Below are 22773 nucleotides of genomic sequence, written 5' to 3' on the forward strand. Positions count from 1 at the left end.
CCCAGCCATCCCACTACTGGGTATATACCCAAAGGATTATAAATTATGCTACTACAAAGACACATGCACACGTATGTTTATTGCGGCACTATTCACAATAGCAAAGACTTGGAATCAACCCAAATGTCCATCTGTGACAGACTGGATTAAGAAAATGTGGCACATATACACCATGGAATACTATGCAGCCATAAAAAAGGATGAGTTTGCGTCCTTTGGAGGGACATGGACGCAGCTGGAAACCATCATTCTTAGCAAACTATCACAAGAAGAGAAAACCAAACACCGCATGTTCTCACTCATAGGTGGGAACTGAACAATGAGATCACTTGGACTCGGGAAGGGGAACATCACACACTGGGGCCTATCATGGGGAGGGGGGAGGGGGGAGGGATTGCATTGGGGAGTTATACCTGATATAAATGATGAATTGATGGGTGCTGACGAGTTGATGGGTGCAGCACACCAACATGGCACAGATATACATATGTAACAAACCTGCATGTTATGCACATGTACCCTAGAACTTAAAGTATAATAAAAAAAAAAAAAAAAGAGAGAGAGAAGAAGCTAAAAAAAAAAAAAAAAACTATTAGGACTGATAAGCAAATTCAGTAAAGTTACAAGATACAAAATCAACATACAAAAATCTGTGACATGTAAAAATCAGTAACATTTCTATGTGTCAACAGTGAACAATCTGAAAAAGAAATCAAGAAGGTTATCCCATTTACAATAGCTACCGATAAAATAAGATACCTAAGAATAAACTTAACCAAAATAGTGAAAGATTTCTACAATGCAAACTATAAAACATTGATGAAAGAAATTAAAGCAGACACAAAGTAATAGAAAGATATTTCATGTTCATGATTGGAACAATCAATATTGTTAAAATGTCCATACTACCCAAAGCAATCTATAGATTCAATGCAATCCCTATCAAAATACAAAAGACATTCTTCATAGAAAGAGAAAAAATAATTCTAAAATTTATATGGAACCACAAAAGACCCAGAATAGCCAAAGCTATCCTGAGCAAAAAGAACAAAACTGTAGGAATCACATTACCTGACTTCAAATTATACTATAGAGTTATAGTAACCAAAACAGCATGGTACTGGCATAAAAACAGACACCTAGACAAAACGAAGAGAATAGAGAACCCAAAAATAAATCCATACATCTACAGTGAACTCATTTTCAACAAAGGTACCAAGAAAAGACACTGGAGAAAGGACAGTCTCTTCAATAATGGTGCTGGGAAAACTGGATATCCATATGCAGAAGAATGAAACTAGACCCCTATCTCTCACTATATAGAAAAATCAAATCAAAATGGATTAAAGACTTAAGTCTAAGAACCCAAACTATGAAACTACTAAAAAAAAAATCATTGGGGAAACTCTCCAGGATGTTGGACTGGGCAAAGACTTCTTGTGTAATATCCCACAAGCACAGGTAACCAAAGCAAAAATGAACAAATAGGATTCCATTGAGTTTAAAAGCTTCTGCACAGTAAAGAAAAAGTGAAGAGATAAGCCATGGAATGGAAGAAAATATCTGCAAACCAGCCATTTGACAAGGGACTAATAACCAGACTATGTAAGGAACTCAACTCTACGGGAAAAAAAATCTAATAATCTGATTAAAAATGGGCAAAAGATCTGAATAGACATTTCTTAAAAGAAGACATGTAGATGGCAAACAGGTATACAAAAGGTGCTCAACATGATTGGCTATCAGAGAAATGCCAATCAAAACTGCAGTGAGATATCATCTCACTCCAGTTAAAATGGCTTTTGTCCAAAAGACAGGTAATAACGAATGTTGGTGAGGATGTGGAGAAAAGGGTACTTTCGTACAGTGTTGGGAATGTAAGTTAGTACAGCCACTATGGAGAACAGTTTGAAGGTTCCTCAGAAAACTAAAAACAAAACGACCATATGATCCAGTAATCCCATTCCTAGGTATCTATCCGAGAGAAAGAAAATCAGTATACCAAAGATATACCTGCACTGCCATGTTTTATTGCAGCACTATTCACAATAGCCAAGATTTAAAAACAATGTAACTGTCCATCAACAGATGAATGGATAAAGAAAATGTGCTACATATACACAATAGAGTACTATTCAGCTACATAAAAGAATGAGATCGGCTGGGCACGGTGGCTCAAGTCTGTAATCCCAGCACTTTGGGAGGCCGAGACAGGCGGATCACGAGGTCAGGAGATCGAGACCATCCTGGCTAACACGGTGAAACCCCGTCTCTACTAAAAAATACAAAAAACTAGCCGGGTGACGTGGCGGGCGCCTGTAGTCCCAGCTACTCGGGAGGCTGAGGCAGGAGAATGGCGTAAACCCGGGAGGAGCTTGCAGTGAGCTGAGATCCGGCCACTGCACTCCAGCCTGGGCGACAGAGCGAGACTCCGTCTCAAAAAAAAAAAAAAAAAAAAAAAAAGAATGAGATCCAAACATGTGCAACAGCATGGAGGGAACTGGAGGTCACTATATTAAGTGAAATAAGCCAAGCACAGAAAGACAAACATCCCATATTCTCACTCATTTGTAAGAGCTAAAAATTAAAACAATTGAACTCATAGAGACAGAGAATAGAAAGATGGTTACCAGAGGCTGGAAAGGGTAGTGGGGTGAGGGTAGGGGGGAAGTGGGTACGGTTAATGGGTACACAAATATACTTAGATAGAATGAATAAGATCTAGTATTTAATAACACAGTAGGGTGACTACAGTTAACAATAATTTATTATACATTTAAAAATAACCAAAAGAGTATAATTGGAGTGTTTGTAACACAAAGAAATGATAAATGCTTGAGGGCATAGATATCTCTGTTACCCAGATATGATTATTATGCATTGTATGCCTGTATCAAAATATCTCATGTACCCCATAAATATATACATACCTACTATATACCCATAAAAATAAAAAATAGAAATAAAAAAACAAACCCAGAATAGTATGTGTGTAATGAGAGAGACAACATTTGTTAACAGTGGTATTAATCACACACTGCAGAAAAAATGGCATGAATCAATCAAGGTTGTGATTTATATGCAGTAAGAACATGGAAAGCAGAATAATTAAATTTAAGCTTTCCTCATCAGCTTTTTGAAGAGTCTATTTCTAGAAACAGGTGCATTTACCTGAAATGAAAACTACCTAGGAGAGGTTGAACTTCAAACTCAGCTGGTTTCCAGCTGCCATATATATATTCCTCCGAGTGAGGAGGATATATGTATAAACACAAATATTGTCAAATTTAAATAACTACATATATTCCTTGTAAGGTAAATTCCCAAAGTTTGAATAAGAGTTACCTTAGCTCAGAGGTTCTCAAATTTCTGTGTGCAAAAGAATCACCTGAAGTCCTGTTAAAAATGGAGATTTTTGGGTCTCCGTCCCTGGGTTTCTAATTCAGCTGAGTTGTGATAGAGTCTGACAAACGGAATTTTTAAGATTGTGGTGAAATTCACATTACATAAAATTAGCCATTTTAAAGTATCCAATTCAGTGACATTTAGAACATTCACAATGTTGTGCAGCCATCACCTTGAAAACTGCATTTTTAACAAATGCTCTACTGCTGCAGGTAGTCCCCAGACAGTGCACCGAGAATAACTACACTAAGATCATGGGTAGAGGTGGCAAGGAATGAAAAGCCTCAGGGATTTCTCTCAGATTATAACAGAAATGTTTAAAAGTTAGCTTTATCAAACATCAAAATCTAAAAATTATGCCTTTGCCTATGCCTTCACCTGACACCAAGAAGCCAGATTATTTTCATGGTTTCCTGTACTAATGGACTCAACATTTATTGATGTGAATGCAACCAGTATTCTTATCCTTATAAAGAAGTGCAGGGCTAAGTGAAGTAAAGTGAGAGAAGTGGGAAAAAAGGAATCACCGCTCTGTGATTAGTTAGTCCGGGTCCTTGGGTTATAATTACATTATTATAGCACATTATTAATTTCAACTACAGGAAATGAAATTGTCAATAAACACAGAAAGTCTCTGGAGAAAGAAATGCAAATTAGGTTTCTCCTTATATTCAAACCCTCATCTAAATGTAAGTAAAACTAATTAGTCTGGTAAGGGTTAATACAGGCTGGGCGTGGTGGGTCACGACTGTAATCCCAGCACTCTGAGAGGCTGAGGTGGGTGGATCGTCTGAGGTCAGGAGTTCGAGACCAGTCTGGCCAACATGGCGAAACCTTGTCTCAACTAAAAATACAAACATTAGCTGGACATGGTGGTGCATGCTGCAATCCCAGCTATTTGGGAGCCTGAGGCAGGAGAATCACTTGAACCCGGGAGGCAGTGATTGCAGCAAGCCAAGATCATGCTACTGTACTCCAGCCTGGGTGACAGAGCAAGACTCTGTCTCAAAAACAAACAAACAAACAAAGAGTTAATGTAAATATACAATGGCTGCATTAAGATGTTGAGGTCAATCACTGTTTTCTCTTCAGGGTTGCAGAATCGGTTTTCCTAGTTTTAACTCATGACCTAGTTACTCAAGAGTTGGCTCTAACTTTAACTCATTTTACTCCAGGTCAGATTCCTGTGCAGGTTCCTGGAATTTAGCAGCTACAAAGATCAGCCATGGTGACAAAAGCATCCAGATAAAAATGGTGTCTTTGTAACAGCCACTAGTGCTGCTTCTCTGAACTACTACCCTGCTAAAACAACAAACACAGAACAAGATGAAACCCCATCACAACATAAGAAACCAAGATGGACAGACAGCTTATAATGCCAGAATCTTGGAGACATGTCCATAAACTACAAGACCAAAGAAGCTGGGCTGAGAAAACAAGAGCTGGCCCACCCTGCTTTGCCTCATGACACAAAGCCCTCCACTTAGCTTAAGAGAGGCAGGAAGACAGCCTGAGAAGAGATGGCACTAATTTAAGCAGAGGATAATTATGACCTCCTCTACTTCTATGTGCTTAGCAATCACAACTCCCAGAAGACAATAGGCAGGAAAAGAGAAGGTCTGGCAGTGCTGGCACACTGTATCCTGAGGAATGTCCCCAAAAATAAAGCCCTGAAAATGTGGAGATAGGAAGAGTCTGGGGTTCTTTTAGTCTGTCAAAGAATTAGGGTGCCAAAAGAGAAGAAACTGTAACTAGGTGGATCAGGTTCAATAGAGTAGAACACTTAATGCCTATATGCCACCAGGAACTCTGTGAGGTGTATGCATTAACCTGACTTCAAGCTGCAGATTTCAGAAGGAATCAACCAGGGAACAGTGACTAGAGGCCACAAGATGGCCACACATTCTGTGTGTGCAGATCCTTCACCACTATACTCCAAGGAAAAGCATCTAGCTGGCAATGACTTCCTATAAAAACACAGATTTTAGAAAAGTTCTATTCAGAAAGGTTCAGGAAAAGGATGGGTCCTGTGAACACAAGTGTAGAAATGCAGTACAATGCGATGATATAAAAGTAAAAGAAAATGAGATGCAAAAAGACAACTGATTCGGGTAATTGGGTTTTGACCTCAAGTAGATTTTGGTTTGAATTCTGGATTTTTCAGGTGTTAGCTGTGTGCCCTTGGGCTAATCACTTAATTTCTTTAAGCGACTCACATCAATAATCCTAGCACTTTGGGAGTCTGAGGTGGGAGGATCACTTGAGCCCAGGAGTTTGAGACCAGTCTGGGCAACATAGCAAGATCCTATCTTTATTTATTTATTTATTTATTTATTTATTTATTTATTTATTTATTTATTTATTTATTTTCAAAAAGAAGTTTCGATTTCTTCATTGGTAAAAGGGGATCAAGAAGCCATTTACTATCTCACAGGGTTACGCTGAGGTTTAATGCTTATTAAATGGTGATCACTACTATACTAACAAGCTTGGAAGAAAAGGGTACTGATTGAAACAGAGACAGCACTACAAAAAAACTAAAAATACAATCAACAATAATCTATATTGGAGATATTGAAGTGTAGGATTAAAATTGCAAACGTGTCTAAACTGGTAATGCAGAAGAGCTCCAAAGGCTGAGAAAAATGACAAAAAAAAAATGAAAAGGATGAGAGAAAAGCTGAATCAGGGATTCAATATAGTAATTAAAGATATTTTTGAGACATAAATCAAGTAGAACAAAAGCAATAAACTAAAATATGAACAAGGAAAACCTCCTGGAGTGAATAATCATCTCAGCATGCAGTTCCAGGGCTCACTATATTTCAGGCAAAATTAATTTCAAAACATTTTAAACACATACACCTAGATATAATTCAGCAAAAAATGTAAACTATGGAAATAATTTTTTAAATGTCTCCACAAAAGGCTTCAGGGACCAGCTAAACAGAAAGATCTTTCCAACATTCTGTAAATTATTCCAGAGCATAGGAAAAAAATGGAAAAACTAACCACATTATTTTACGAAGTGAGTACAACCAAGACAACAAAACCTGACACAAAAAAGAAACCACTAACTCCACTTTCACTTCTGAATTGATGCAAAAATCCTAAATGAAACCCTAGCAAACTGAATTCATCAGTATAATAAAAATACATACGCACAATCAAGTTGGATTTAACCTAACAAAGCAAAGATGATCCAAGATTAAGATATCAATTAATACAGTATCAAAATATAAGACAACCCTATTTTAAGGTGATCCCCATTTTCTCAGTGAGAAGTTCCAAATATTATTGCTACCAGCTTGAATAAATATAGATGTTTATGAAATAGTCAAACTATCTGTTTGAAAGTACAATTATACATACATATTTGCAATCATACAATGAAGGAAATATTTATCTTAAAATATTTTTCCATTCTCAAATATCATGAAAAAAATTGTATTCCACCTCCTCCCATGAACTCTTCTTTCTGTCTTTCTTTCCTTCTTTTGAAACATGGTCTTGCTCTGTTACCCAGGCTGGAGTGCAGTGGCGCAATCTCAGCTCACTGCAGCCTCAACCTCCTGGGCTCAAGCAATCCTCCCGCCTCAGCCCCTCCAGTAGCTGGGACTACAGGCATATGCCACCACACCCAGCTAAGTTTTGTATTTTTTGTACAGACAGGGTTTCACCATGTTTCCCAGGCTGGTGTTGAACTCCTGAACTCAAGTGATCTGCTTGCCTTGGCCTCCCAAAGTGCTGGGATCACAAGCATGAGCCACCAAACCCAGCCTCCCATGCATTCTTGATGGGAATGTTATTACAAAAGCCACTTGGAGATATTTAATACAGTCTTCCAGAACTAGCATCTTCACTTCTGTCTGAGCACATTTAAGCCTAAGTACAACACATTAATCCATATATACTTTCACTTCAGAAAATCCTTTGTTCTGAAATTGTATAATTGTGATCTCTAGAACAAAGACTTGTTTTATAAACTTATGACTTCCAATTCTTGCAACAATTAGGTCATTTCCCAGGAATAATTTTACTACATCCATGTTAAATGTCCTAGCATCTTTTTTTAATTGATTCTTTCTAGTAACTTCTCTAGGCATTCAAAACCAGCACTGATCAAAATGCTATACCAGGATATTCAAAATCAATTAAATTGAGAATGACTCCCAGAATCTGAGAGATCACGTAAGGATTGAAATAGGTCTCCCTTTTTTTTTTTTTTTTTTTTTTCTGAAGGGTAAGTTTTGGGAGAAAAACAAAGTTTAACCTTTTTTACAGCAGGACATACTTAGAAAATTATGGTATTTGGATAGCACCCACACAAGTGAATAAGGCTGCTCAGGGTAGATGCTACTCCGGCCCTGCCCAGGCTCCTCAGTAGATCAATATTGCAGCACACCATATGGAAAGCTCTGCTATATCATGAGATCCTATGAGAACACTGCGATCATCAGCTGGGGGGCAGGATACTGTACTGGAGCCAGGCTCTGCCTGGCTGCGTGAACTGGGGCAAGTTACTTATGCTCTTTGTGCTTCAGTTCTCATATCTGCAACATGGGACAATAATAGTTCTCAGAGAATTCGTTATCCTGAGGATTCACTGAACTAATTCGCAGGAAGCACTTAGAACTGCGTCCCACACATAGTAACTGCTCAACAAATGCCACATTCAATAACTATGCCTGACTGAAAGCAAAACAAAACAACTCGTAAAACAACAAAACCACAAAAGTATGAGTAGAACACCAAGATGAATTCCTCAGCATGTCACCTCACCCCTACATGGTTACTTTACAGTAAAACTCACCAGATGACAAGCCTGACCTCGTACTTGAAGTTTCCATCAAATTGTTAGACTCCAGCCAAGAATCTCTAGGGATTTGAGAAAACCAAACCACTCTCATTAAAGACAGACTAAAACAAAGATATAAACAAACTGAAAAAAAAAAAAAAAAGAACTCAAAAGGAAGAGAGATAATATTGGCAATATCAGTAAACTTTAAAAAAAAAAACATATACATACATATATATACACACATAACACACATATAAGAGTAATGGTTAAGAGCACAGGCTTTGGGGAAACAAGTTATGACATCTATAAATTAAAAACAGAACTTTACAAAAAAGGAATTATCAGAAAACGCAAAAGAGTTGCCGTTAATTAATAGACATGGCAGTTGAAATAAATTCAATAGAAAGCTTACAAAACAATAAGATTTCCCAAATAGAAGAAGAAAAATAAAGAAAACAGGAGACGGGAAAAAAAAGACTAAGAAAAATTAGAGGACTGACCTAGTAACCAAATAATAGGAGTTTTGTACAGAAAAAATAGGGAAAGGTGGGATGGAGGGCCACACAATTTCAAAATAAAACATACAAGAAAATTCCCTATAACAAAAGGATCTGCATTTTCAGATTGAAAGTGCTCTCTGAGTACTCAGCATGATGAATAAATGACGATCTACACTCAAAGCACAACACAGTGAAATTTTAGAAAACCATCTCTAATAAGCGGGGGAAGTTGCATATGTAACAGATTAGGAATCAGAATGGCATTGCCATAATGAAAGTGATTTTCAAAAGTAATCTTTGAGATTATGAGTTTTATTTCTCCCTTCTTTTCTAATTTGTCTACAATAACATATATAACTTTTATTGTCAGAAAAAAAAAATTTTTTTTGAGACGGAGACTCGCTCTATTGCCCAGGCTGGAGTGCAGTGGCACAGTTTCGGCTCACTGCAACCTCTACCTCTTGGGTTCAAGCAGTTCTCCTGTCTCAGCCTCCCGAGTAACTGGGACTACAGGCGCTCACCATCACGCCTGGCTAATTTTTGTATTTTTAGTAGAGATGGGGGTTTCACCATATTGGTCAGGCTGGTCTCGAACTCCTGACCTCAGGTGATCCACCCACCATGGTCTCACAAAGTGCTGGGATTACAGGCATGAGCCACCGTGCCCAGCCCCCAAAACAATTTTAATACAAAAAAAAAAAAATTCTAAACTTGGAGACACTTGTGTAGATTTAAATGGCTCCATTATTTATCTGTCTTCATAATGTCACAATCTGTTTCTTTGCAACGATACAGAGACCCTTCTAGTTGGCAGGAGTTGTGGCCATAGAAGATATCTGGGTTGTAGAGAGAGCTGGGAACAAGCCACTCTAGGGATTCACTACCCAGCAGCCCTGTATATGAGTGATGTCCACTCATACATACTCAGTTAGTGAACATGTGTTTTCAAGCCACAGCCCCAGAATATTTTGATATCTGAGGGAAAGGGGGAAGCCCATCACTCTTTTTCTTTAGATACATCTTTCCATTCACATGGTTGCATTATCATGTCTCCACTATTGCAGTTTGCATTTATTTAAATAAGGCAATGCTAACTGCTCCAATTTGTCTTCATTCTACCTATCGAATACCATCTCTTTGCCAAGAGATGATTTTCCTATTAACAGACTTACCTGTAGAAAAGATGAACACCGTGTTGTTCCAGAGCCCACTGCTTTTCAAGGCTGCAGTGACATTTCCTACTGCTTCATCCATAAGGGACACCATTCCTGCATAGTGATGCCTGTTCTTGTCTTGGATAAAGTCATATGGCTTTAGGTATTCCTCAGGGACCTGAAGGGGCTCATGCACAGACTGGAGAGCAAGGTAGAGAAACAGAGGCTGGAAAGAAAGTTTGTGCAAATCAGTTAAGAGGACATGGAAGCATTAAATGTAGAAGGATAAGACAGCTCAGATCTATGCATTAATAAAAATAGTATCAAGACAACCTACAGAAAGGACTGAAAGTATTTGTGAATCACATATATGATAAGGGACTCATCTCCAAAATATATAAAGAACCCTTACAACTCAATGAAAAAAGACAACTCAACTACAAAATGGGCAAAGAATCTGAATAGCAATTTCTCCAGAGAGGATATACAGAAGGCAATAAACACATGTAAAGACAGTCAACATCATCAGTCATTATTAAGATGCAAATTAAAACCACAATGAGGTAACACTTCACATCTGCTAGGATGGTGATAATTTAAAAATGGAAAAGAACAAGTATTGTTGAGGATATGGAGAAATTGGAACTGTCACTCATTACTAGCAGGAATGTAAAATGGCCCACGTAGCCACTTTGAAGAAACATTTTGGCAGTTCCTGAAATTGCAAAACATAGAGTTACCATATGACCCAGCATTTCCATTTCTAGAGAAATCAAAGCATATATCCACCCAAAAACTTGCATGAATGTTCATTGCAACATTATTCATAATAGCCAAAGAGTAGAAACAACGCAAACATCTATCAATTGATGAATGGAAAAACAAAATATGGTATATTTTCAGCAACATACGGCAATAAATAAAATAAAGTATTCTTATATACTACAACATAGATAAATCTTGAAAACATTATACTAAGTGAAATCAATCAATCATAAAAGTCCTCATATTATACAATTTCATTGACATGAAATGTCCAGAAATATAGGCAAATCTATAGAGATGGAGAGTGGTTGCCTGGGGCTGTAGGAAATTGTTGGGGAGAGGAATGGTGAGTGATTGCTAACAGGTACAAGGTTTTTTTTCGGGGGATGATGAAAATGTTTTAAACTTAGATTGTGGTCATGGTTGCATAACTCTGAAAATTTACTAATGAATTATATCTTTAAATGAGTGTATTTTATGGTATGTAAATTTTGTCTCAATAAATATATTAAAAAACATAACAAAAGACACAAGACAAAAAATTGGAAATAAAAGCCAGAGTCCCAGAATGGCCTCAATGGATCTAATCCAAACAAATAATATCACTAATGGCAACCACATATTAAATGTTGTCTACACACTAGACAGCATGATAATAATTTACATATTCTATCTCATTTAATGAAACCACCCTATGTTATAGCAATTTTACAGATGAGTTGACTGAGGCTTAGAAAGGTTATATGTGTGATTTGTCCAACTCCACATTAATTGAAGAGCAATTTCCTATTGGAAAAACCCACTATTACGATATGGATATGTACCAATAGATGCTTAGCTTTTTGCTTTAGCTGAAAATAAGCCCTCATCTTTTAGAAGAGGCTTAGTATATTTAAAAAATATATTTTATGAGAAAAAAAGTGAACACCATGCCTTGTTAGTCTTTGATGCAGGACCAAACATAAGACCAGTTTAATTCCTGATACTAAGAAGTATGACACACGGATTCTATTTTACCACTTACATCAATTTGCAACATTTAGCATTAGTGGTATTTCAGGTCAGCTTCTGCGTTTTAATGAGCCTTTCTGAAGGCATTCTCTTCATAGTGCTCCTACAGAATTCTTTAATGAGTTGAAAACCCTCAAAGAGACAACAACTAGTTTAACCCAAAAATAAACATATAATTCTGTTAAAGTATCTGAGGCATTTAAATCTCATAAATGAATGAAAATGGTTAGAAACAGACTTTCGGGGGTGTTCATATTTCATTCTTCACTGTTGACAAGTTGTTTTAAATTTTATATTACACATCCTTGTAATGCAGAAAGGAGTATCCATACATAGACCTCAAATAGACTCCCCAAAAGTTTACTTATTGTTCAGGTCTTTGGAACTCAGAAATATGTTTTCCCTACACTCAAAAAGTTAAAAATAGCTGCTAAATATCAAAGTCATTGCTTTAAAACCTATTAAACTAAGGAGGCAGGTGATGAAATGAAAATGATGATAATGTAGAACCCATACTTCCATTACTTCCATGGGGAAACATTCCAAATTCCCATTCCAAAAGTCTATTCTATAACCTCTGACACCATTTCAGTTCTGCCTCTGCCTCCCCTCGACACACACACCTTCTACTCCAGCTGCATGGTCATGCTGAAGCGTCTATGTTCGTGTAGACCATGGCGCAGGACATCGCAACAGATGCCTTGCCTGGGGGTGATGAAGTTCCCGGCTGCGACGTCCGGAAGGAAGAAGTGCAGGTGCATCGCTGACCTGACAGTGCAGTATGGGTCTGCTGTAGGTACTGCTATCTGGGTCTTCAGCACTAGACTGAGCCAACTCCAGCCACCAGCCAAGGTCCAGATGAGAAAAATCGGAAAGCTACAACAATGTGCAGCCCACAGAAAGTTTTAAAAAATCGGGAAATATCACATCAATCTGTTTTTATATAAAAAAATTTTAGGGGAAAAATCAGAATTTCCGACTACTCCATCTGGTAACAAAAGGCTGGAGTATGAGAAACAGAGGCCCCACCCCCCTCAAGTGCAAACACGAGATTTTGTGACTTTGATCTGGACTCTTAACAGTGGCAGGGAGTAGGGGATACAGTGGGGAGAGAGGGAGCCCACAGCTTAAGGAGAAAATGTTCTTACCCAGGTCATTAGCAGCAACATGGCAACCACCTGGTGAAGGAGAGAAAGGGCAAAGAGGGCAGTAGATTCCCAGCCAGCAGTTGATTACTAAAGGCAATGGCTGGGAAAGGGGACAGGGGAGTTCCTGCAACAATGACAAGGGAAAAAAAGATTTAGGGACCATTATTAAAGGTTCTTATAAACATTCAGTATGGAAATCATTCTACTCACTTTGTTAAATATGGCAAAAAATAATCTGAAAATCTTTCCCATAATTATTCCTTAGTAGCTAAAGACATGACCATCACTTTTATAAAAGAATATAAATTTTCAGGAACCTCTAAACTATGTCAAGGGGAAAATTAAGTCCTGGAGACTGTGTCACATAGCATGTTTGCAACTTCTGTTTCTTAGATTATAGAGTAACTCTCTTCCTTGTTGCTCTTGTTCTGTAAATGACTAGGAAAGACCAGAGACCAGATTCCTCCCCTTCTTACTGAAGATCTTTGTTATAGATTAACCACCTCCTTTATTGTCCTGTACCTAACTCAGACCAGATGACTTAAAAAACACCATGACTGTTACATCTTCAGTGTGCAATGTTAAACATACCTTTCCCAAAAGAAAAACACCACCTTGACTAATCAGAGCATTGTAACTATGCAGTAAGCCTGACACAAAAAGATGTTGAAATTCTTTTAAGCTCCCCTAAACGTTGTCTATGTAAGTGATGTGGTTTGTCTGTGTCCCCACCCAAATCTCATCTTGAATTGTAGTTCCCATAATCCCCATGTGTCATGGGAGGGACCCAGTGGGAGTTAATTGAATCATGGGGGTGGTTACCCCCATACTGTTCTCGTGATAGTGAATAAGTTCTCACAAGATCTGCTGGTTTTATAAGGCACTTTTCCCCCTTTGCTTGGCATTTCTCTCTCCTGCTGCCATGTGAAGAAGGACTTGTTTGCTTCCCCTTCCACCACCACTGTTAAGTTTCCTGAGGCCTCCCAAGCCATGTGGAATTGTGAGTCAAGTAAACCTCTTTCCTTTATAAATTACCCAGTCTCAGGCACTTTTTTTTTTTTTTTTCTTTTCTTGCAAAAACCCTCAGCTCACTGGAGGGCCAGTGGAACCCAAGCAGTTCTTTATAACAGCATGAGAATGGACTAATATAGTAAGAAATCCCAAACTTCTACACTTTGAAACACAGACTTCCATTCTTTGGAATCTGTGCTTCCCAAGAGGCCATCCTTAAACTCTGTATTTGAATAAACTCTCTTTAAACTAGATTCTGATCCTTTTGATTATTTTAAGTTGACACTCTTGAGGGGTTAAAAATAAGAAACTATACCAGTCCATATCAGTAGTATAGCCCATTTCAAGAGGTCAGGACTGATGCACATTTTGGATATTTCCATTCCATACTACAAAAAATAAAGTTTCAACACTCAGAAGGTGAACTGTATTCATGAGATATTATAACTTATTCCCCAACAGTGGTAAATTTGAACTATTTCTATACTATTTTTAAATTGAAAAAAGAGAAAGAGTAGTGTTTTTAATACTATATGGTAGCTTAGTGGAAAGAATTAACTGGGGCTCCAAGGTTCTCCAGTCACAGTGAGGACCCCACCTGCAGCCACTAGTCCTGGGACCCTGCCTGTGAACAGCTGTGGTCAATTTTCCCACTCCTGCCAACCAGAGCTCGGCTCACTGTCAGCCTACAGCCAGCAGCTGCCATCACTGGAGCCTGAACTCTCCTCCTGCTTTTTCTTAGGTCCAGACCCCTGTTCTAATCAACTGTCACAGTTGCTGCCTTTGCACCAACCCTACCTATAACCCTTTCCAATGTCTTAGGAATGTGAAATGAAATCCTAGGCATGATTACTAGGCATTACTAAATATCTAAGTATTACATAAAAGCAAGACATTATCACCTAAAGCTATTAGCATATTCATGTTTGAGATACTGGGGGTTCTTTTCCCTTTCTTATTTATGCCATATGGTTCCTAAGATATATATTGTAAATATCCTCACCACGCTGAGAAAACTTATTTCAGTGAGGATGAAAGTCTTATTTTCGTTTCTTTAGTGTATTTGCCTAATTTAAAGTATAAATGAAAAAAAAAATATGATAGGTTTTGAAATTGTTTTTCTTTGACTTCTAAATTAAGACATTTCTTTTCCAAATTGTGTCATGGAAAAGTAAGAGTCTTCCACTAGAAATTAACATTTTCTTTAAGAAGCTTCTAGTATATTAGGAATATAAAATAACATTTGCTTCCATTCTGCAAAGTGCTGAGGTGGGGGTGTTTTTTGTTTTGTTTTGTTTTGTTTTTCTTTCTTGAGACAGAATCTTGCTCTGTCACCCAGGCTGGAGTTCAGTGGCATGAGCTTGGCTCTCCACAACTCCGCCTCCCGGGTTCAAGCAATTCTCCTGCCTCAGCCTCCTGAGTAGCTGGGATTACAGGTACGTGCCACCACACCCAGCTAATTTTTGTATTTTTTAGTAGACACAGGGTTTAACCATGTTGATCAGGCTGGTCTCGAACTCCTGATCTCATGATCCACCCGCCTCGGCCTCCCAAAGTGCTGGGATTACAGGAGTGAGCCAGCGCGCCCGGCTGAGGGGGGACTGTTTTTAAAAGAAAGATATTTTATGAATATGTTGCTTTCAGTCCGTGTCACTAGTATGGGGAATTATCCTGCTGAAAAAGAGAAAGGACATTCCTTCTTAACACATGTGAAATGGTGATTAGCAGTACCTTCCTGAGTCCAGCATAAGCAACTGTGTTTCAGTTATGAACCACCTCCAAATGCTTTTTCTCCTCAAGTGCTTTTTAAAATAGGCACAATTTTAAGTTAGTCTGTGGATTCTGCATGTGCCTTTTTATCTTAGAACAAGTTCCTTATGCTACAATCTATATATAGTACCTGAGAAATTAGCCCAGAATTAGATTCAACATTGGGATAAAATCATGAAAAGTGCAGCTCCTCAAACTGGTGAGTTGCATCATTTTATACAGAATTGAAAATGTAAACATGTATTAGCTGTCTTAAACATTCTTGGGTTACAGCTTGACTACTGATTATTTCATTCACTTATGTCTGTGATTGAAACTTTCCTTTGAGGATACTGGGAATGCTGGATACTGCTATAGCACGTTTCAGACACGACAAGAAAATGACCATCCTCTCCTCTGGCAATTTCCAGTTACCTATGAACAGCAGCTATGCTAATAACACTCCTTCCGTGGCTAGCAAGCTCTTAGGGCTCTTAGGGCTTCCTATTGTCCTCAGTTCCGTGCTTTCCCCACCACCCCAGTTAAGAAAGCCCACCCACAAAGATCTATTATTTCACTCGAGTTGCTTCATTTTATCTGCTTAATGTTATGGAACCCTGTGAGATAATATTCTATTGCTCTTTAGTAGGAATGAATTTGTATTGTGGGCAGATTACAATTGTTGCATGATTAAGGTATGGCAGATTGTGAACCTGTAATGGGTAGCTGGCTTCTGCTTGCCTCTCCATATTTGAGAGGAATGCCCTGAATAACCCATCCTAGAATGGCTCTCACTGCACCAGGCATCAGCGATGACTGCACATTAGAATCACTGGTAGGAGCCAGGGAGGAGGAATAATGAAACACCAATGACTGGGTCCAACCTCAGAGCAATGAATCACAATATTTGGCATCAGTAGGTCTTATAAGTTTCCCAGCTGATTCTAATATATGGTCAGGCCTGAAATCATTAAGGTGAATCATGAGCTGGGACTCAGAATCTCTAGTCTTGGATATTAGCTGTGAACTAGGGAGGTTGATTAAGTACATGAGGTCTGGAGTCAGAGACCATGAGTTTAAATTCTGATTCTGACTCTCAATAGCTTTGTGACCTTGAACAAGTTACTTAACTTCTCTAAGCCAGTTTGCTTATGTGTAAAATGGTGGCTCCCTCAAAGAACAATACACAGTTCTCTTAAGACTTTACCTTATTAGGTGTTAAGGTGCATCCATAAAATGTCAAACATAGAGAAGAAAACCAAGGATTTAAGTCAATTACCTAGCAACTATTTTTCCAATTATCTGAATATTTGTTTAGATTTAGACTTAAAATCTGTGTATTTCCACGTATTTGAGAGAATGTTCCCATTTCTTCGTGTTTCACAGAAAGCAACGTTGCTTCAAGATACCAGCATAAGACAGTGATAGCCAAAAAAGTGAGACACACCTGAGGATGGACACCTCTTTCTGTGTTTTCACTTCTGCATATGCAGATTTTTTAATGAATGTCAGGAGTTGTATAACATTTGATAGTGTAAATATAATTTGAAGTTCAAGGTAAAGTTGTCTTCTGAAAGATTTTACCTTAGGTTGTGAAAGTCAAATAAGGATGCCAGTAATCTGGCATTTAACTCATCCAGAGAAGATTTCCAGTACTGAACTGAAGTAGGCAGAAACCGAAAAGGAAATAGCCACAAACCGAGTCCAAACAGGTATGTAAACCAGAATCCACACGGTGATCTTCTTACAGTTTAGATATCTGACCTGCCTCCAAACCTCATGTTTAAATTTGATCCCCAGTGGGAGCCTAATAGGAGGTGTCTGGGTCATGGAGGTGGATCCCTCACGAATGGCTTCATGCCATCTTTGCAGTTATGAGTAAGTCCTCACTGTACTAGTACCTGAGAGGGCTGGTTGTTACAAAAGGCCTGGCGCCTCTCTCTCTCTTTCTCTCTCTCTCCTCTCCTCTCCTGCCATGTGATCTGCATACGCCAGCTCAACCTCACCTTCCATTATGAGTGGAAGCTTCCTGAAGTGCTCACCCAGAAGCAAACACTGGTGCCACCCTTCTTGTAGAGTCTGCAGCACCACGAGCCAAATAAACCTCTTTTCTTTACAAATTACCCAGCCTCAGCTATTCCTTTATAGCAACACAAACAGACTAAGACAGACCTGCACCAAGGACCTCCAGGCATTGTCAAAGAGGCAAAGTACACGGAGTTGGAAGAACCAGGGAGCAATGCATATTCTATAATTTGTCATGTCAGGGTCCCACTGAAGTATTATTTTTATGGGTGTTCTTAATGAGCCCAGTATCTGACAATACAAACATTTGTTCCCATTTCAAAAGCACGTATGAGCTAAATTCAGAGAACTTAGCTTAAACTTTGCCTCATGAAGTTAACTCTAGGTTAATAAAATAATCATAATAATAAGATTATTTATGATATACACAATAGCATCAGTATAGTAAATGTGAAAAATAAGCTCATCAATGTACCAGGTATATGGATTAGAAGACCCAATATTGTTAAGACATCCATTCTCCCCAAGCTGTTCTATAGATTCAAATATAAATCCAAGCAGACACTTTGGGGAGTGGAGAGCTGGCAAACAGAAATTGACTAGATGATTCTAAAATTAACATGGAAATGCAAAAGACCTACAATAGCAAAATATTCTTGTAGGAAGGAAGTACAAGGTTAGAGGACCTGCCCTGATCCCAAAATCTATGGATCCCTTAACCAAAAGTTCATCATAATAAAGCCTCATCTTATACCCAAGCCAATCATTTTAAAGTCATTTTATTAATTACTCACAGCGCATGCACATAATATACCAAAATTTTTAAACTATATTTCTCTTGAAATACTACCCACATAGTATTCCTCAAAGCAGGATCTGGGGACCACTCTTAAGAATCACCTTTTAAGAGTTTCTCTAAAATGCTGATGTACAGATTTCTCCCACACCTAATAAATCACACCCTAGAGGTGGGCTCCAGGAATCTTCATTTTTAACAAGCTTCCTAGGCTGATTCTGGGGTATTGTATAATTTGAAAAGGACTTCCCCAGAATTTATTAGATTTTTCCCTAAACAACAATGGCCTTTTCCTACATTTGTCTGAAAAGACATTAGCGTAACAAGATTTTGCTATCAGTAAATAGAAGCACAACTTACCTTCTCTGGTGGGTGGTTAGTTATGAGGGCTGTAGCCCTTGTGGTAAATATGTTTGTTGAATACATATTTTTATATCCTGTTGCAACTTCTTCACCATCTCGAAAATCAAGAGCACATCGTGTGACATTCAGAGCATCAATTAATGTACAGCGCTCATGGGAATAATAATCTTCACTACCCAGGAGATATCCTGCAAGAATGGAAGACGAAAATAGTCAGCATAGCATAAAACTTGTTAAACAAACTAATGTTTCAGCATTTAATTGCCTAATGCAATTGATTACCCGTGACGAGGCTAATCAAATGACAAGGCTAATCAGCACCATTTCTCAACATGTCTGTATCTGGTAGCAGAAGGCATTAAAACATTACTGTATAAAAACTCAAATCTATTCCTCATTCACCTTTAGAATATAGGCTCTATTATGTAACACTAACAGTTTTTTTTTTTTAAATCAGAGTTGAAATTCAGTAAGGGTGATAAAATCTTAATCCTTCAAAGCTATATAATGGTAAAAATAATGTATCATTAATGTGACTTGTTACAGGTTTTTACTCTAAGGTGATCACATAAATGAGTGCAGGATTCAAATAACCTTTGTTGTTACTGATGTTGCGAGACTGGCTTCAAGGTTATTTACAGAAGTGGTTCTAGGAAGAGTCATCTTTAGTCAGATGCTGACACCCACTGGTGAAAGACACAAACCTTTAATAATAGAGGATCTCTAGATTTAACAGAGTCAACAGATCAAACTAAAGTGAGCACTGAAATAAGACTTTTCTACCTATAATGATTTCAATTTCGCCCCAGATTTAAATGGCCTATCCCATAATTTCGACTTCACATGGAAGAAAACGGGTTTTCTCAACTAATAGTTGTTTCTGCAAATGTTCCATGTTTTCTATATTTTAAAATATTACATTTCTCTATTTTAAAGTATTAAAATAAGCTGTGCTACATACGATTCCATTTGTATTAAATGTCCATAACATGTAAATCTATAGAGATAGAAAGTAGATTAGTGGTTGCCTAGGGCTGGAGGGACTGGGGGAAATGGGGAGTGACTGCTAAGGTAGATGAGTTTCTTTTTGGGGGGTGATGAAAATGTTCTACAATTGGATTGCCATGATAGTGGCACAACCTTCTGAATTTATTAAGAATCACTGAATTGTACATTTTAATTGGGCGAATTGTATGATATGTGAATTATACTTTGATAAAGTTATTAAAAAGAAACATGATTTGCTAGACTCTTGGCTATCTCCTGACATATACTGCTTATTAACCTTAAAATGAGGATGATAAAGTTGGCCTAGCTCTTTCCTCAGTCCTGAACTTTCCCTATAATGACAATTAAGAGCTTTATATACTTTATATAATAAATCAATTCATTTTAAATTAAATTCTCCTTTTCTATGACCCAATAAATTCAAGATCTTGAATACAATTAATACTTTGGTCCTAACTTTTATAAGGCAATCTTTTCTCCTATGTATATAATGGAAAAGGAAATACAAAGTACTTGTTAATTAATGTGTAATAGAGAAAGAAATGTATCCATAAAAATAATTTCAGCCCTTATATGGGCGATTAGAATGTCAAAACACCGGAGGTCTATTTAAGGTTTTTAATAACTACTGGGCATTAAAGCTTGAGGAAATCACTTCAGGTTCTTTAACTGTGTGAGCTGCCTTCTATCAGTTGGCAGAACATAGGACAGATATACTTGAATAGCAAAGGCATGAACTACAAATATTTAAAAGATAATACAGATAGTAGAAATCCAGAAATAAAACTATTCAAATACTTGGCAAAACTAATACCAAGCAGCCACGTGACAATCACATGAAGCTTTTCATCATAACAATGATTCACAAATTTGAACTTCAATACTGAGCCTAAAGATGATGGCAGCCTGTTCTGTTGGGGAAAAAAATAGACAACACTTCTTAAACAACCAAATCTTCTCTGATGCTTTATTTACCAGTTGCATTGAGATATAATTCACATACCACACAAGTCACTCATTTAAGGTGTAAAAGACATTGGTTTCTAGTGTATTCACAGGGTTGTGCAACTATCCCATCATCTGATGTTTAGCAACACAGCTGAGATGTAACAGTGGAAAGAGCCATGTGGTCATCATAACCTTCTTGGCTGCAAGACTCCCTTCAAATGAATTTGGGGTGTGTGTTCATCTAAATCCAGGTTGGGCTTCTTAATTCTCATAAAAGGAAGGATATCAATCAACACCGCTCAATTACATGGAAACTGAACAACCTGCTCCTGAATGACTACTGGGTACATAACGAAATGAAGGCAGAAATAAAGATGTTCTTTGAAACCAATGAGAACAAAGATACAACACACCAGAATCTCTGGGACACATTTAAAGCAGTGTGTAGAGGGAAATTTATAGCACTAAATGCCCACAAGAGAAAGCTGGAAAGATCTAAAATTGACCCCCTAACATCGCAATTAAAAGAACTAGAGAAGCAAGAGCGAACACATTCAAAAGCTAGCAGAAGGCAAGAAATAACTAAGATCAGAGCAGAACTGAAGGAGATAGAGACACAAAAAATTAATGAATCCAGGAGCTGGTTTTTTGAAAAGATCAACAAAATTGATAGACCGCTAGCAAGACTAATAAAGAAGAAAAGAGAGAAGAATCAAATAGACGTAATAAAAAATGATAAAGGGGATATCACCACCGACCCCACAGAAATACAAACTACCATCAGAGAATACTATAAACACCTCTATGCAAATAAACTAGAAAACCTAGAAGAAATGGATAATTTCCTGGACACTTACACTATCCCAAGACTAAACCAGGAAGAAGTTGAATCCTTGAATACACCAATAGCAGGCTCTGAAATTGAGGTAATAATTAGTAGACTACCAACCAAAAAAAGTCCAGGACCAGAGAGATTTACAGCTGACTTCTACCGGAGGTACAAGGAGGAGCTGGTACCATTCCTTCTGAAACTATTCCAATCAATAGAAAAACAGGGAATCCTCCCTAACTCATTTTATGAGGCCAACATCATCCTGATACCAAAGCCTGGCAGAGACACAATAAAAAAACAGAATTTTAGACCAATATCCCTGATGAACATTGATGCGAAAATCCTCAATAAAATACTGGCAAACTGAATCCAGCAGCACATCAAAAAGCTTATCCACCATGATCAAGTGGGCTTCATCCCTGCGATGCAAGGCTGGTTCAACATTCGCAAATCAATAAACATAATCCAGCATATAAACAGAACCAAAGACAAAAACCACATGATTATCTCAATAGATGCAGAAAAGGCCTTTGACAAAATTCAACAGCCCTTCATGCTAAAAGCTCTCAATAAATTCGGTATTGATGGAACATATCTCAAAATAATAAGAGCTATTTATCACAAACCCACAGCCAATATCATACTGAATGGGCAAAAACCGGAAGCATTCCCTTTGAAAACTGGCACAAGACAGGGATGCCCTCTCTCACCACTCCTGTTGAACACAGTGTTGGAAGTTCTGGAGAGGGCAATCAGGCAAGAGAAAGAAATAAAGGGTATTCAGTTAGGAAAAGAAGAAGTCAAATTGTCCCTGTTTGCAGATGACATGATCGTATATTTAGAAAACACCATCATCTCAGCCCAAAATCTCCTTAAGCTGATAAGCAACTTCAGCAGTCTCAGGATATAAAATCAATGTGCAAAAATCACAAGCATTCTTATACACCAGTAACAGACAAACAGAGAGCCAAATCATGAATGAACTTCCATTAACAATTGCTTCAAAGAGAATAAAATACCTAGGAATCCAACTTACAAGAGATGTAAAGGATGTCTTCAAGGAAAACTACAAACCACTGCTCAGTGAAATAAGAGGACACAAACAAGTGGAAGAACGTACCATGCTCATGGATAGGAAGAATTGATATTGTGAAAATGGCCATACTCCCCAAGGTAATTTATAGATTCAATGCCATTCCCATCAAGCTACCAATGACTTTCTTCACAGAATTGGAAAAAAACTGCTTTAAAGTTCAT

The 22773-nt window shown here is 37.8% G+C and overlaps 1 protein-coding gene across 1 annotated transcript in view; it reads right to left on the minus strand.

The window, feature by feature from the left end:
- ARSB (arylsulfatase B) overlaps positions 1–22773 on the minus strand; it is a 223501-nt gene that overhangs the window by 180077 nt on the left and 20651 nt on the right. The window contains exons 3-4 of the mRNA XM_023214928.3: positions 18726–18916; positions 9879–10086 (exon numbers count right to left, since the gene is read on the minus strand). Coding sequence (XP_023070696.2) covers positions 9879–10086; positions 18726–18916 — 399 coding nt within the window. The remainder of the gene's footprint in view (positions 1–9878; positions 10087–18725; positions 18917–22773) is intronic.

The sequence above is a fragment of the Piliocolobus tephrosceles genome, chromosome 4, assembly GCF_002776525.5.
Source record: "Piliocolobus tephrosceles isolate RC106 chromosome 4, ASM277652v3, whole genome shotgun sequence".
NCBI lineage: Eukaryota > Metazoa > Chordata > Mammalia > Primates > Cercopithecidae > Piliocolobus > Piliocolobus tephrosceles.